A 17,992-nucleotide genomic window follows, 5' to 3' on the forward strand; every position below is an offset into this window, starting at 1 on the left:
TATTTATTTGCTTTCAATATTACTTTCATATTATATGTGAGAACTAGAAAATAAACTAGAAGAGAGACCAGGAGCCCTGTTCAGAGTTAAGGATCACCTGAAGTTCATTCATTCACTTTACATCCTGTTTGCTGTGTAAAAACCACAATATACTGCTTTACAGGGGCTTGTGCGATGGATCCTTTCTTGAAAACTGTTAACTCCACTGGCTACCTCTCAGACAGTCCCAGACAAGAATTAGTCAAAGAAATTGAGCTTTTAAGAGGATTTAAGAGCTTTAAGCTATTTTACCTTTAGCATTATTGGTGTTTGACCAAACAAGAAAGCACTAAGCAAGACTAAAAATGCATCACAGCGTAAATGAGTCTACATACACAGATAATTACTCAAAAGTTATTTTAATCAGAAATTCTGGTCAATTTTAGAGCAAAGGAAGAGCACAAATAGTGCCATAAGGAAGAAGAGAGCTCACCTTGACTTCATTTACCACAGCTGGCGTGGGCTGGGGGGAATCCATGGCCGCCGAAGGAGGAAATGTTCTCATGGTGGCATCCCGGGGAGACCGCACAATCTCGTTCTGCCGATAAAGCCGGTGATGACGCAACTTTGACACCCAGGCATCAAATATGTCTTGAGATTTGACCTAAAGACGAGGAGAAGAATAAGCCTCGACCTCTGTCACCACCTGACTGCTTGCGTATCAGTGATGGATTATTATCATCAGTGTTACCTTCAAGTGATAGATATGCTCTTCAGTGTCCAGGTCGATACGACGGGCCCTCTTCTTGATGGACATAACTGAGAGGCCGACGTCAATGCTGCCATGAAGTTTCCCTTTTTGGATCTAAAGACGATGACAGAGTTATGTATGTATATATATCTCCACATATTTGTAATTCATACTATTTTTTTACTGTAAAAATATCACAATGTGACAATAATCAATTAACGATACCAGCCAGAAAAGACTGATTTGATTCTTGTTTGGCTGAGTGACTTGAAGAAAAGTCTTTGACTGCAGGAAGCTTTGAATATATTTTATTTTCAGATTAGCAGGTTACCAGTGCTCTTCTTACAGTACACCTACTATACTCATTTCCAGCTCCATGTCATATGGCCTTGGTGCTGCTGCTCAGATCATCTACTCATCTACTTTCTGAGACAAACCAATCAATTTCTTCTAATTGGGCTCCTCAAGCAAACAGAAGGTTTGAACAGCAGGTGGGCGGGGCTTCTGTGCTCATAGCCAGTCATAATGTTGGTTTTAAATAAAACTGTCTGAATCATTTGGCTGAGCATTTGGCTCACAGGGATTATCTGCACATTTAGTGCAATGACTTCATTATTTGTAACTTTGGCCATGTTTAAAATGAGCATTGATCACTGTTTAGCTAACAGAAAAATACACACAATACCCTTTTAGTTGCTTTAATCAAGAAAAGTGGGAAACTGGCAAAGACACTGACCCTTTGTTGAGAATGTAATGATCATTTAAGAAGTCAGCGAATGGGTCTGTACTGTCTAGTTAGCAGTATTTAAACACTTTTAACTAGAAGGGCTCATGTACCACTGATGCCAATAACTCCAGAATGTGCAGGACTCACTGGTTTCCTTCCAGTGATGGAAAGTTTGCCAAAGAACTTTTTGCTTTTCTGCAGAGTGACCCAGCTTCCTGAAACACAGTGAACATTGTGACCCATGTCGCAGACGTTTCTGCTGATTCATTGCCAAGCAAAACTGATGTCAGCCCAGTCTGCCCCACTTCTGCCCGTAGGTTACAGTCAGGGTTACTTACATCAATGGGAGACTTGGAGTACTTCAGGATACCATTGTCCAGAACAAAAAAACGCTGTAGAGGAAACAAGCACAAAAATAAATGACAGGAGGGGCATAAACTGAATACAAATCCTGCTGGATCTGTTAATGTTGCAGATTCAGGAAACCTGTTAACAACCAGATAGAGGCTGTATTTGAAAATGTTTGTCCCACATCAATAGCTTTTGTGTCTCACTTTACCCATGAATCTTACCTTGTGCCAGCCTTTCAAGGGCCATTTCCGCTTCTTCAACATAAACCCCTCATGTTTATCAGGCCTCTGGACGTTGCTCTGGCCAATTTTCAGCCCCTCGATTATCTCCCAGCTGTCTGCCTCCTAGAAAAGAAATGAAAATATGCAGCTGTGTCAGAATTAATCCACTTATTCCTCCAGAATAAGAAGGAAAATCCAGACGTGCTCTCTGTATAATACAAAGATAAGATGCAGCTGTCGTGTGATTGTTTTCATGGTGAAAGCAGCAGGAATATATGCAACATTTCTCTATCCCCCGCCCCCCGTGCCACACATTTAAAGAAAAACTGCCCCATTGAAATTCCTCCTGCTCTCTCAGCATTTCCACTCCATTAGCCTTCTCCTGACTGTGCTCTTCCTGCTCCTAGTGTGTCAGTAAATCAAAGTGACGCCTCTGGAGTAGAGGGACAGCAGGGTCAGACAGGGACAGGTAAGACATCCTCCTGTCATACAGGTTTTAAAGGCAGAAAAATGCACAACAGAGTGACAAACATGTCTACTACCTCACATAACCCATTTTGGAAGTTATTTTGTTTAGAAACTTTCGATATTCTTATAAGTTATTTAAACTGGCATTAACTTACTTTATCCTATAATTGTTTTTGTTTCCACTTAGCAGAGCTGCCAAACCACAATCAGTTTATCTTGGTAGTGTTTTATTGTGCTCTTTAACCCCCAAGTAGTAATCTGTCAGTCAAACTTTGGGGTGAAATACACAGTTTAACCCTCTTAACATCCATCAGGCCACCAGTGAGCAGTCTGGGCTTGTTGTTGGAGTCAGATTTTGCTCAGCATCCATCTCCTTTTAATCAAATGGAAAAGCTTTTAAGAGTAAAACTTGAATTCTACACTGTATGAGAGTTCACTCGAAGGGTAATATCTTCAGGTATAGTCTCTCTCTCTCTACTAAAACAAACGTTAACTCTAACCCAACCTTAGTCAGGTTGCCAGTGACCTGTTTAATAATACGAAATGAACAGAGCATGTGTTTATTTAACGATAAAGCATATCGCTAAATAAATGATACGAAATAGCCACTGAAAATGGTTTTGGCAATGTGTGTGGGGAATGATTTGATAATGAGCCGTGTGATGGTTAACGCCTGGTTAAAGGGTGTTTTTCCGGTAATGCTCTAATGTTTGAAGTTTGTGTCTTTGTCCTTTCTTCCTCCCCTCACCCCCAACCCGTCAAGGCGGATGGTCGGCCCTCCCTGAAATGGGTTCTGTGAGAGGTTTCTTCCTGTTAAGGGAGATTTTCCTTCCCAATGTTGCCAAGGCACTTACCTTAGAATTGAAGGTGCCTTAAAGGAAACTGTTGGTGGAATCTGCCACTATATTCATAAAATTTAATTAAAAAATGTAATTGAAATTGACCATTAGATAAAGATGAAAGTGAAATGACAACATATTGGTGCTCATTTTTAGTTTATGGTCCTCGATTATGGCCTAAAAATCAAACAACCCTAAAAGTTGGAGCATGTTTGATACTTAGGTTGAGAAGCCTTCTGCCTTAAGTAGACATGACATTGGCTGAATGAAGGTAATGTATGTGACGTTGCTTGCTAAGGTTGCCAGGCAACCATCTGACATCCATCTAAATAAATAAATAATAATGTGGAACACATTCATTGTAACGATCAGTGAAGTAGGTCTGAGTTTTCATTTCATACTTAAATCAGTAGCAGCAGAGCCTTTAAGGCAAACCCCACTTTAAAATTCACAAGCATCTCTGGCAACTTAACTAATAGCCGGTGGCTTCACGCTGCATGATGTGATGCTGCAACCTTGGAGACAGCTCTGTGGGTGTGCATGACAACACCTGACCTTGGTTTGCGGGACATTTAACACAAGGAGGCAACAGCTTGTTTAATCTAATGACCAGGTGAACAGATCTGTCTGGTAATGAGGTCATGTTGCTTCACTGAGGGCAGCTGCTCGCCCGAGTGGTCCTGTGAAATTGGGGTAGAGGAAAAGCTCAACTTTGTTAGCAAAATGTACCTTGCTGTGCAAAGGAGTCATATCTTAAGAGGTAGCACTGTACCTATTACACTACGAGAAAATAGATCATCTGAGCTGCGTGATGATCATAAAAATGCTACACACAAACTTACTAGGTTTTATCTGAGGCAGCTTCAAATCAGTAGCATGCAAAATAAAGAACTGCTCGACCTGCAAATGAGCCCTGCGCCCTGTCTGGGGTGTACCCCGCCTCTTGTCCTATGACAGTTGGGATAGGCTCCAGTCCCCCCGCGACCCTAATAAGGATAAGCAGGAAGGATGGACAGAGAGCTGCAAATGCTGCAATACATCTGTTTTCTTTACAAAGAACACAAACTATCAAGGATATAAATAAATAAATTCCTGACAAGCATATGTTAAAAGCCACAGACTCCAAGGCTGGGAGACATACTGAATTAAGTAAAGTTTTAAGGTCATGGGTGTTCATACAGAGCCTCGCAGTCACCCTCTGATGATGGAATACACATCACTTTGACCCAGGTGGACAAGCATTCCATAGTCTGCCTTTCCACTGGACAGGTCTGTATGTTTGCTTTTGCAAATTAAGAGCCACAGCTGCTGAAGAAGATCGAAATGTAGTCCTGTTAACTCAGTGTCATAGAGATGATTTTACTTTGCCAAAGTAGAACAGACTACCATGCTGTGTAAATCAAAACCTAAAAAATCTTCTAAAAATATATATCAATGATAATTTAGATACTGCTATATAACAGATAGATATAGAAGTTATTTTTCTGTCATCAGCAGTAGGGACGATTAACATTTGCCGATCCAATCTTTATTACACTACTAGTGACATTTATATACACATTTTTTGTCAGTTATTCTACATCATTGCCCTAGCAGCCCACCTCTCATCAGTGTGTCCTGATTGCAAGGCAGGCTTGGGGGCATTATGAGGGAGCCTTGTCTGTGAGACCCTCGCTGGATTTGAACTCTCAACCTATTGTTCCAAAGAGAGCAGTGTTGCCATTACACCATCCAGCTGCATGTCCCAGAGACAGGAACAGCAAAGATACTGCGCAGCAGCCTCAAGCTCACAGGCCTCTGGTAGAGGACCTAAGCTTGAAGGACAAACAAAGAGTGGGGAATTATTATTTTTATATAAATAAATGTTATTTAGGGGGGGTAATAAAGTTTGGACTTCATGTAGACAAAAAGAAATGGAGTAAAATTATGAATCACCCCTAATCCTGACAAAATAAATAAATAAAACTCAAAATGTACTTTTATATATATATATATGTATTCTCATTCATCCAGGCTTATATGGACAGTACTGCTACAGTGAGAGAAATTGCTTTTGTAATTTCACCCGGAGAACAGAGCTGAATTAACCCAAAGTGATTTCCTGTACTCTGCTTACATGTATTGATCTTCCTGCAGAATAATTTAAAGCTGAATGAGCTCTTGGTGAGTGTACCCATTTAATGAAGGATCTTGTGGCAGAATCAGCGAGAGGCTATCTGCTTTTCTATGTCCGGATTTAGAAGAGTTTGCTCCTTGATCCAAAACATCTGAATAGCTTTTCATATCTCCCTTGATACTCGAGTCTATATCAGTGTAATAAAATCATGAGATGCCAATATATTTAAAAAAACAAAACAAAAAACAACTATGTTGAGTAGTTGAAAGAAACTTCTACAATCCTGATCATCACCTAAGTCAATCTAACAGCTTAGTTGTGTCAGTTTCATAGGCCAAGTTTTCTGGGATCCACCATCTGCAGTGACACTCAGCAGTGTAGCAAAGCAGACCTTTTAATACTGCAATGAATCAAACTATTACAGTTAAGGTCTCTCTGAGCAGGAGAAAGGACAAACACTCCTTGGGGACACCTTACACTAAATCAGCACTATAAATATCAGCGGCCACAATAACAGCCCACCTCAGACGGCCACTTTCTCTTGCACGTCTGCCTCTTGATTTGACGCTGCTGTACATTTAGAGCCTGTCACCGTTTTTAAGTTGCTGCACTACACAGACCAGACGCAACACAAGTGTATTCAAGTCGTATTAAAATGTAATGACAACAAAACAGTTAGAAAGTTCTAACAAAAAAGAAACGATAATAACATTAAAAAAAAATAAAATAAAATAAAGGCCAGAAAACTGGCATTTGGTCTTTTCGTCTCGTCCATAATTAATAAATCTTATCTCAAGATTGCTGTTAAGTAGTTTTATGTTAACAAGTCGGAGATTTCAGGTTCACAACAACAGTCTCCTCAAGGCGCTTTATAGGGCTGTTGGATATAGATCGGATGACGATTAAAAAAAAAGAAACGTCTATCGTTTCCTATTAGCTATCGTTTGTTTTGTGGTGTCGTAAAATAAACTGTTTACAGCAACATTTTTCATCGTTGTGACGGCCACTGTAGTGGCTTTATTAATTTCTTAAAGTTCTCTCTTTCTCTTATATTTAATATAACCACACTACAGCCTGTTCTTACTTGTTGTCGTTAGCAACAATGACGGTAAAACCGTCGCGTCGCGTGGCTCACTTTCACAATAAAGCTCAAGATCCTGTTGAGACTTTTCAAAATAAACTGAATCACGTAAAAGAGTATGCAGAGAGTTTACGGATGAGAATATGAGATTTTGGTCATATCGCACAGCCCTAGCGCTTTATATTGTAAGGTAAACCCCTTACAGCAATACAGAGAAAACCCCAACAATTAGATACCCGCCAATGTCAAAGCACTTGGCGACAGTGGGAAGGAAACCCCCCTTTTGACAGGATGAAACATCCAGCAGAACCAGGCTCAGGGAGAAGCAGTCATGTGATCTTACAAAAACATTTTCAAGACCTTTGTAATAGTACAGCTGCAACAATAAGTGGATTAACTGGTTAGTTCAACAGAAAATCAGTCTACACTGGCCACTTCTCTACAAACACCTGTTTAACTACTCGTTAACACAAATATCTAATTATCCAATCACATGGCAGAAAGTCCATGCATTTTGGCATGTAGACATAGTCATCAGAAAAAAGGTGATTTAGTTGCTGAGCTCTTGAGATTTTTCCAAAAAACCTTCTCTAGGATTTATAGAGAATTGCCCGAAAAACAGAAAATACCCAGTGAGCGGCACTTCTCTGGCTGAAAATGCCTTGTTAATGTCAGAAGTCAAAGGAGAATTACCAGATTGCTTAGAGCTGATAGGAAATGCAACAGCACCTCACATAACAACTCGTCACAACCAAAATATGCAGAAGAGTATCTCTGAAAGCAAAATACCCAGAGGCAGATGGGCTACAGTGCTAGAAGACCAGGCTCACCAAAATAAAACAACTATGAAATATGATATAATAAAATTAAAATACAATTAAAGGGGAATAATTTAGGGGGTTAAAGGTGGGGTTGTCTTAAGCTACATGAGTGGAGGTAGGTAGATAAGGTAAGAGATAGCAGGTGAAGGTAGAGAAGTGTTAAAGAATACTGAATCCACAAAAATTAATTTAAAATACATCTTTTCCTGTATAGTAAGGTACTGAAACTATAATCTTTACGTTATAAACTCAGCTACCAAAGCTGTGCTGAAAGATGATATTTTAGCAGCTAAAAACCACAGAAGAACTGTCGCGAGGATGGATTTCACCGCAGCGTTCGTCTGAGCAGTAAACGGTGGAGTAGGCGAGCAGACTGCTACATGGATGAGAAGTTAACACCCTGAGAGAAGCGCGGTGTCATGCACTGTGTAAACACCACCGCAGATTGAGTTACAGCCTTAAAGTCTGCATGTGTCCCCTGTTAGCCTGCAGGTGAAATACTGCAGCTGCTTCTGTAAAACACATGCACGTACGGACATAACTGAGGATGAGTACTGGAACTCCATACGGTTTATTTACTGAAATATTAAAGCTTACGCTTCACAGGTACTTGACAAAGTAAATCCAACGCCAACCAAGACACAAGAAATATTTCTATGTTATTCTTGTACTTATTTCGTTATATTTATGTTTAAGCCTCAGTCATTTAGCCAACTTGACTTAAGCGCCTATGCTTTGTTTTTAACCATCAAAGTGTACCATTGCTTTGATCTATTTCTCACAAGGATTTAATACAGTGCATTATATGCAAGGGCTCCTTTTTGTGGCTTCATAGTATTGTGGTTTACACATTTACCTAACAAGTGGTTCAGTCCCGGGAGGAAACACAAATCTTTTAGGGGTTGCATCCGGCAGGGCATCCGGCGTCAATATTTGCCTAATCAAAACATGAAGGACTATCCACTGTAGCTTTCTACAGCCATGGGGTCCTTTGTGACAAGACTATAAAGTTATGTCTGCCATGTTCAGAGTCTCAGAAGCAAGTAACCATCCTTTTAACAATAATGATTGTCTTTAACATTTGGATGAAAACCCCAATCTTAAAATGACTCCCAGCTCTCTCGAGACCACCGAATTATGTTTCCTTTGTTTTTCACTGCAGCCAAGTTGCTTGCTTGTTGCTGCTTGTTTGTGCATCTTTCCGCCTTAAGTTTTGTATTTAATAACTAGAAAAGCATGAAAAGCTTTAATGGACTGAGATCAGGTGACAGGCTTGTCCACAGAAGAATACCTCAATTCTTTGCGTTGAGAAACTCCCCTCAGCCTTTAAGCAAATAATCCAGTAGTCAGTGGATGTCTGCTATGTCACATGAATTTAGATAAATATTAAAAATTGTAGTGTGCCAAGCTGAAACACTTTTTTTAAAAAGAGGTCTTTGTGTGGATAAATAAAAGCTAAACATAATAACCAGGTAAAAAATTAATATATAATGGCATCAGCTAGTTTTCTGCCCAAATAACAGACTATAAAAGGGATCAGTGGGGTTAATATCCTGGAGAAAAATATGCAAAAACTTGACATATTGAGTGGAAGCGGTCATGACTCAGTGTTAATCTAAGGTAAACCACTTAAGTGTCTTAATTTCAGTTCTCTTTTCTGAAGTGGATTTGTCACAAGGATCTCACACAACAAAAACACCTGGTGACTTAAAAACCACTTTGCAAAGAGAGACTTCTGCAGACGAGAGAGCAGATTGTGATTTCTGGTCATTACCATAAAAACACAACTGATCTCATCACTGATTTCCCCGCTCTCATAAATCTCAGCCAGCTTCCATCAAAGGGACCTTTCCTAAATATTTTTCAAACACATACAGTAGTGTGATTTCCATCCTGATTATCTCTAAGTTAAAATGTCTTATCGAACAGGAAATGACAGGCAACAAGAGGATAAACTGATAGTTGCAGCAACACGTTGAGTTGTGCATTTATCTTCATCTACACAGAATCGTGTGTATTTTTGTGTGCGTGTGTCGGTGCGAGCTCGCGCTTGCTGCAGGTGCTGCTTCTAATTGCTCTCATGAGGGCTTCCAGTGTGAACAGGATTCGTCAGCAGTGAGAGAAGTGACGTGTATTGATTTGAAAATGGGGGCAGGATCCCATTAAGGCTTTCCCCAAACAAAGTGCCCCCACTCTCATTTATCCACAAACGCCGAAGCCTGGCCAAGCTAGCTAAGGTCTTTTAAGATCTGCGGTCCAGGGGAAGATGTGCTGTACTGACTCTTCTCAAAGCAAACTGCCTGCACAGAAAACACTAATACTGCTATCACGAATGCAATGAAAGCGCAGGTATAACTTTACATAACATCAGCACAGACGTGTTTTGATGTTGGAAACATCCTCGCAGTTAAATCAGTTAATAATCTGTTTAAGATGTGATCATCACACAATCATCCACCCATCAGGGGGGGCTGGGTGATTTGAGTGAAAGCCAGAATAGCCACTCAAAGGATGAAAGAAGTACCTGCAGTGTTCAGAAAACTAGATGAAGTCCACCTGCAGAGAGAGCATGGGAAAAATCAGAAGCGACTCCTGCGCCGCTGCAGCGGTGCAAGCCAGAAAACTGCCCCCTTTTCCTTCCTCCATGATGCTTGGAGAATATAGGCAGATTTTTTAATATCTGGCACAGCACAACACAAACCACAAAAATGTCGTGGGAAAGATTTCCCTCTTCTTTGTGGCCTAATTTTAAATTTATTTTGCTGATTTAGTCTGTGTGAATTTTCCTGTAGGCACTTTTTTTTGAGAAGCGCTAAATGAATAACGTTTATCACTAGTTAGCTGTTATCAGTTGTAATAGAAGAGAAGAAAAGAATGACGACGTGCTTGTAAACGTAAAGGGAAACAAAGTGGGCTCATTTTTGTGAAATGATATCAATACACATCTGACATTTATAAATCTCATATTTAAACAACAGAAAGTCTGCACTGGGTCTTCACAATGCTGCTATTAAGTAATTATTTTCTGAAGGACTTTATCGGAAATTCATTTCACGTTTCTTTACAACACTACTGTAGTTCATTTAGGTTTGTAGGTATTTGTTTTTGCACAGCTCTCTTAAGGTCACCTCTTTTTTTTCAGCCATTCTGCTATAGATTGCTGCTGTGCTTAGGATCACTGTTCTGTTGCACCACCCAATTAAAGCTATGCTTTAGCTGTCAGATAAATTAGCTTACATTTGACTGTAGAAAACCTTGGCATATATAGGAGTTTAAGGTTGAATCAATGAGTGCAAGCTGCACAGATCCTAGGGGTTGCAAAACCAGCACAAACCACTACTTTTCCTCCATTGTGCTTGACAGTTGATATATATATAAGGTGTTTCAGCTGATATAATGTGTTTTAGCTAAGTGTACTGCTGTGCATTATGCCCAAATATCTCCACTTTTGTTTCATCTGTGCAAATGACATTGTTTCAGAAGTCTTCTAGTTCAGATGCAACTTTGCAAACCTATGCTCTGCTGCCACGTTCTTTTCAGAAAGAAGGTGCTTTCTTCTAACAACTCTTGACAACAAGCCATATTTGTTCAGTCTTTTTCTAATTGTACTGTCATGAACTTTAACATTTAGCATGCTAACTAAGACCTGTAGAGTCTGAAATGTAGCGCTTGGGTTTTTTGCAGTTTATTTGAGCTTTTCAAGGTTGAATTGGGTTGAATTTGCTTGGACGTCTACTCCTGGGAAGAATGCCCCTGACCAACAAACTGACAAAAACTTTTAAGCTGTGTTGCAGGTGCTCAAACTGGCTGATGATCAGTTAATCAAGTGCATGTGATCAGCAGCACCTGGCTGCTTCTTAACCTCTGACTCTCTGTGGCAGTACTAAGTGTGTACCTAGCTTTTCACAGGACTTGGTATGGCCTATATGCCAGTTTCAGGGAAGTCAAATTTGAACGTGAATCTTTTTAAGTATAGACTATTTAAAAATTATTTTCAGGCAGGCGCAAGCAAAAAGCAAAATGCTTAATCGTGACAGCTACAACAGTCAAAAATTTGTTAATAAAATATTTCTTCTTTCACCTTTTTTCAAAAGCGAGTAGGTAACATTAAAGAAACAGTGAACAGAGAGTTTGGAAGGGTTGAGAGTCTGCTTCATCAAGCAGCACGCCTTCGACTGTGCTTTTCTAACTGGCCCCATTTCTCAAACCAGCTCTGTTTTCTCTTCAGAGAGCCATCTCCTGAAGACACAAAACTCCACACAGCACACCAGAGTGTGCCACATGTTCAGTGGAGCACCAAGTCTCCGCCTGTCCCTCATGAAATATTCATCACGCAGTGCCGACGGAAAAGCTGTGTAGTCAAAGATTCCAGTTTCGGTGTCCTGTTTCTGCACAGCCACAGTGACACAGCAGCTCAGCGAGGTAAGGTGGGTTATGGGCTTCAGGTGGCTTACAACAGGGGTTAATTTTAAGCAGCTCTCTTGTGAGCTGTGAAATTAGAGTCCTTTTTTTTTTTTTTTACTGATATGAGTGACAAATGAACCTGAGCCCTTGACAACTACAGAGAGGGGATTCATTGGGTCTGTAATGCTGTGAGGGGCTCTTTGCTCGCTTGATTAGGGTCCTCTTACATCCTTAAAAGAAGTCTAACAAAGTCACCTAATGATTTGTTTTCTAATGCTTCACCCTACTGTATGTCTCTGCATGGTTACTATTTACTAACAAGGAAATTAAACTTAATCATCAGATCAAAGGTAGAGATTTTCTTGGCTGATCCCAGTTTCCAGTTGTTTTCTATGTATGACCCGCTGATGCTGACTGCAATTTTTTTGTTTGTTTGTTTTTACCAGAATAATTGACTTCATTGACAACAACATTTCCTCCAAACCGCAGTAAGTTACAGAATCGTCTCTCATAGAAACAACTGAAAATAAAGGTACAAATAAATAAGTGAAAATGTGCTGCTGTACACCCAACCCTTTATCTGTCATATTTTACTGCACCAAACAAAAGCATGTGCAATGGATTTATAAAACAAAACAACCCCCCCCCCCCCCCCCCCCCCCCCCCCCTCTTGTTTTCCCTCGATAATTTTCCTCGTAGCTCCATTGATCCTTTGCTCATACCGAGGCTCCCAGTTTGCCGCTGGCAATGAGCTCTGGTAATGTTTCGCTTTTCCTGTTAGCTTCTTTAAAATGTTCAACAGACTCAAGGGGATTTAAGTGTCTGAGAAGGTTTGTTGTTAGCAGTGTTTCCGTGCTGGTCCCCCTGCCGTTCACATTGCCGGACTTTAAGTCTTCACTCACAGCGAAGAGCTTCCATCCTAATGGCATGTTAGCGTACGGCTGCAACTGTGTGTATTTGCCTATGCTACTGTGCACGTGTTCCACATGTATGAAACATAATCATAATCAGACATACATGTGGCCGATCGACCGCTCACCAGTCCGAGTAACGAACACTGAAAATCAGCCAACTTTTGGATCTTAATAAATTATAATCACTACCAAAGAATAGTTTTCCCCAAGCTTTAAGTCATCTTTGGTTAATTAATCAGTTAAACATAAGCGCTGATCTTTAAACTGTACACAGTCAGGGATTCAGCCTATAGCATATAGCTACTCAATCCAAGATCGCTGATTTTCTTCAAGTGGGTTACAAAACCTGATTAATTATATGAACCGTTTGGCTGTAAGACCACTGAAGGGGTTTCTACGACAGAGTATTAGGGCCACATTATTGATCCTTTTGAGAAAGTCTAAATTTTGAGATTAAAGTCAAAAATGTATTTTAAGAAAGAAGTCAAAATGTGGAGATTATCGCTGTTGTTTCAAGACAGACTGCGACGTTTGCTATACCCGCTACAAAATGCATTGTTAAGATGATGCTAGTGAAAAAATGATCAGCCGTCTTGTGATACAACAAACATCCTCGTGTGACCAAATGCAGCTTTCTGCACCATCTATTCAACGTCCTTATACTTATCACTACAATATGTTTACGTTCTATAAGAGAAATAATTTCCTATCTTGTTACTTAAACTGATTCAGAAGTACGATTTCAGTAACTCAGAGGTTAGAGGAAGGGTGGCAGTTTGTCTTGAAACAACTGTAATCTCCACATTTCAACTTTTTTCTCAAAACAATCAACAATCTATATTTTTCTTAATGTGGCCCTAACACTCCTTCATAGGTTTCTGATATGCTAGGATACTACATATTTCACATGCTGTTGTTGATACAGTCTTGACAGAGGTTAAGATTAACTTGACTAAAAATTCTTCATCTACCCAGCCATCTGTCAGCACTTTTATTTATGGAGGTTTCATGTTTACAAGGAGCCTCCCCTGCTGATCTCGTTGCAATGCGAGCTTATACACTTTGGCTTTATTTTAAATGAAAAAAAGGAAAACAAAAAACCCCCAAAACAAAGCAAAAACATCCTGTTTCTGCACATCTTCAAGTCACGAACAGTTTAACATGACATGCCTTACTTCTCTGTATGATGGCAGTTGATATTAATTATGTCAGTGCATTATAATAGCTTTGATTGTTCTTGCTACAAAAGCTAAAACTGCTGAATTAATATTTCATGATTCATCATTCCCACATAGCTATTCTTTCTTGCATAAGCAGTCACACTGATAGAAGACTGCAGCACTCCAAACTAATGTTGCCTCCTGCCTTTTCCACCTCCGCTAAAGCTGCATTCATTCAAAGTCCTGCCATCCCTGGAATCTATTTGTAGATGGATTCTTCTGCCCGTGGCCTGAAAATTACCTGCCGGCTGTCGCGCTGGGAGGAGGAAGAGGAGGAGGTGCTCTTGTGGACTGGCGTCGAGGATTTGTTCACCGGCGTAGAGCTCCTCTCCTCAGAGCTCATGGTGCGGCTGTGGGGGCCTCGCTGTTGATAGTGTTGGTGGTGAGACATTGTGGGCACCGCGCGGCTCTGTGGACCTCCCTCTGCACTAGGCCCCGCAGATCTGGGGCATCCTCTGACACTTCCTCGTGATCACTGCTTGCTGTTCATCTGAAACACAAGAGTGAGGAAGTTACACTAGCACATGCACTTCAGCTTCCTCATTGCACCACACCTCGGTTGCTTATAGCAGGCAGTAAATCACACGGCCTGTGACTAAAATTAGCATCTTGGCTTCTCTGAGGCTTTCGACAAATATCCTCCATCATTTTCAGTATGTAAATTTCACTCAGTGATACTCAGTTGAGACACCCGGAGCTCTTCTTTGAAGCATGAGATTCTTCTCATTACAAGTGCATTACTGAATAAGCCTTTCATTATGCTATGCTATGAGACCAGCGCCACTCAGGATTACTCCTTTATTATTCACTGTATCATCTGAAACCCAAACTCACCTTATATATGAGGACTGCAACTAATGACATTCCTACTTCATGTTAATTAATGAGATAATCAATTGTCACAAATCCAAAGATATATAAACTGACTGTTTCGATTTTAACTAGGGACTGGCCACAATAATGGTCTAATACAGGGGTGTCAAAGTCAAATACACAGTGGGCCAAAATTCAAAACTGGAACAAAGTCGCGGGCTAACGTTAATATTTATTGAAAAAAAAATCTTCCTCCAGATATAAGAATGACTCTCTTCTTATGGACTCAAACAAGTTTTGCTGAAAAACTGAATATGGAACAAGCAAAGCTTAATACTAAACAATATATATATTAGCTGTATAATACCAGTAGGCCAGCTCTGATAGTAATTAGGTATGGCTTCGCGGGCCAAATGTAATTAGGCTGCGGGCCAAATTTGGCCCGTGGGCCAGAGTTTGACACCTATGGTCTAATATATAAATAGTCAGCGCTGACTGATGTTGGCATAGCAGCAAATGTGATGTCATTTACTGATGTCACTCGCCAATACAGTTACATTTATAACTTGCTGGACAAAGACATCAATTACTCTGGTTTTCCCTCTGTACACCTCCACTGTGGATTTCAGGGGCTCAAAATGAAGCAATTCAGAATTCTTTTAAATATGGGATTAAAATCTTCTGCAGTCGATGACTGCCTGAAATCCATAACCCACGGATATCACCAAATGCTGTGTTTCCTCCCTTGACATCATGCTCTGTCAGGACCTTTGCTTCAGCCACTGGTCATTATTTTTTTGGTTCATTATCCTGAATCTGAGAAGAGATTCATTCAGCCCTTTCAATCAGCAGTCACATCATGAATAAACACTGGTGGCACGGTTCTACTGGAAGCCATACATGCCCGTGCAATAATATTACCTCCACCATAACAGATCATGTGGAATGCTTTCTCTCCTCTTTCCATCATTCTAGTACAACTTGAGTGGGATGTTGTTAAGTTACATGAAAAGTTACATAGTCAAGACAGTTTATTTATACATTGACCAAAATTCTGTCATGGTCTGTGCGCAGGCAGGCAGGAAAAGAACCCAAGAGCTGGACTCATGGAGGCAAAAGTAATCTCAAAAAGAACCTCAGCTTTATTGTTGGCAAAATACAAAACTGAAAAGACACGTGAACGGAACACACAGGCAGGAATGGCAGGACAACGAGGACTGAAGGACACACACTATAAATACACAAGCAGGACAGGAGACTGAGGAACAGCTGGAACCAATTGAGCAAAATGAGACCAGGTGAGCAAAACAGAATACACCAACACGAGACAGACCTTCAAAGTAAAACAGGAAATCCACAGACTTAACTCAGAGGCACTGGACAAAACTTATATTAAACACAAGAAATCACAAATGACAATAACAATACACAAAACACTGGGTCACTGACCCAGAACCGTGACAAATTCAACACTTTTAAACAACTTCAGATATGTCTGCTTTATTTGTCATCAAATAACAAAACTGACTGATGAGCATTTTTGTCTCCTCATCTGGAAACAAACTGTCCAATTATTTATTAACCACCAAAAATGGGGAATTGTGTTTAGAAATGGCTGGAATTCCTAAACAGTTAATGACAAAAATTTTGTAAAACTCCCGAAATGAAAGCTGAACGTCTGGACTTAAGCAAAAAACAGCTGTCATTTTAAAATCCACTGTGCTGGTGTACAGAGCCAAAACTAGAACAACTGTATCTTTCCCCAATAAATTATGGACCTAAATGTATTTATCTGTTTGTTTTTTTTGTCACATTGCTATCGGATGGGCTAAATGTTCAAAAAGGTCATTTATTTTTAATAAAGAGGGTTTTTTTGTTACTATGGAGACCAAACAGGAACTAAAACAGAATGAAAAAAAGAAAATATTGGTATGTTGGTCAGAATTTCACAACTGGTGGATCGTTATTCTAACCTATAGGGACAAACTATATATTTGTACTTCCTTAGACTGAACTCTGTTTAAAATTAGGAATTGTGGCAACTACCACTTTTAACTGTCAACTACAACCACTGCCTCCCCTCCACAAGACTGAGATCATCCCATAAGACTGTGACATAAATCCTTAAACATCTAATTACAAATATCATAATGATTGAATTTAGAAGAGGACATCAAATCAATACAGGAAAACATCTGCTCTATCTGCGTTGTTACAAACCAGTTAAACTGTCTATAAACCCTCATAAACACACAAACAAGCAAGAGAACACTCTCCAGTGAGCTAACCTTTAAGACTTCAGACAGTGAAGGCGGAGAAAGATTTATATTGGATTCAAAATGTCTGGTTAACCTTATGTTCAGGTAGCAGCAGGGTGTACTCATTTTCATCATTAGTCATGGCACTGTGTTGCGCCACGCTGACACCCATAATACTGCCTGCAGTGCTGCTCTGTAATTGTCTGAGCTCTCTGGAGGTCCCACTGTTAAAACATACATCGATCGCAAGACAGTAGAAAAAAACACTGTTCGGCTGAGAAACTGAGACACTTGACACCGACGATGTTATTGGACTTTTACAAGGGCAAATATCTCTTTTTATCAAGCGCCTCAGTATTGACGATGTGGCTTTTGGAGCTCGAGAGGTTGCCAAATTTACGCAAAGCAGACAGCAGTAATGTGGCCTGTATACTTATTATTTAATTTAACTAGATCAAACTATTAAATGCTGAAGACCTTATTAAATAATCAAAATAGACAGATGATGTTCATATCTAGTAAATCAGGCGAGACTAAAACATTTATATCGTAGGATAATCTTAAACACACAGCATTAGAGTGAAACCTTAAAAAATAGATTATTAAAATCTACAAAACTAAAAAATCTCTCATTAATAATGAAATGAAAACCAAATAAACAAAACTGGTTATACAAAAAAAAAAAAATTACCAATAACAATAACATAACAACAATAACAAAGACTCCTCTGAAAACTGTGTGTAAATGCAGGGTTATCAATTCCTGCCACAGCCAGTGACATAGTGTCACAGTACAGTCAGCATGGTGCTCATAGATACTGTATTCAACTCTGGAGCAACCTGTGGTTTTTAACTGCCGGATGTTTCTGTTAGGCTCTCCCTTGAGCCAAGGAAATGCAGACTCTACAGAGGAGCTCTGCACGATCACAAGCAAGCATGCAGCATACTCACACACTGTAATCTATAATTCAGATCCTTTAACAACGTCATCATCCTGCACTCTCTTAAGCCAGCCAAGGCTCTAAGCTA

The 17,992-nt window shown here is 39.9% G+C and overlaps 1 protein-coding gene across 3 annotated transcripts in view; it reads right to left on the bottom strand.

Moving 5' to 3' along the window:
• Positions 1-17,992, bottom strand: part of osbpl6 (oxysterol binding protein-like 6) — a 46,293-nt gene that overhangs the window by 22,989 nt on the left and 5,312 nt on the right. For all 3 annotated transcript variants that reach the window (XM_087852984.1, XM_087852983.1, XM_087852982.1), the window contains exons 2-6: positions 14,134-14,382; positions 2,030-2,152; positions 1,796-1,849; positions 731-844; positions 473-643 (exon numbers count right to left, since the gene is read on the bottom strand). In XM_087852984.1, the coding sequence (XP_087709110.1) occupies positions 473-643; positions 731-844; positions 1,796-1,849; positions 2,030-2,152; positions 14,134-14,283 (612 nt within the window). In that variant the 5' untranslated portion in view covers positions 14,284-14,382. The remainder of the gene's footprint in view (positions 1-472; positions 644-730; positions 845-1,795; positions 1,850-2,029; positions 2,153-14,133; positions 14,383-17,992) is intronic.

The sequence above is a fragment of the Neolamprologus brichardi genome, chromosome 16 (assembly GCF_056152115.1).
Source record: "Neolamprologus brichardi isolate AB-2024 chromosome 16, ASM5615211v1, whole genome shotgun sequence".
Taxonomy (NCBI): domain Eukaryota; kingdom Metazoa; phylum Chordata; class Actinopteri; order Cichliformes; family Cichlidae; genus Neolamprologus; species Neolamprologus brichardi.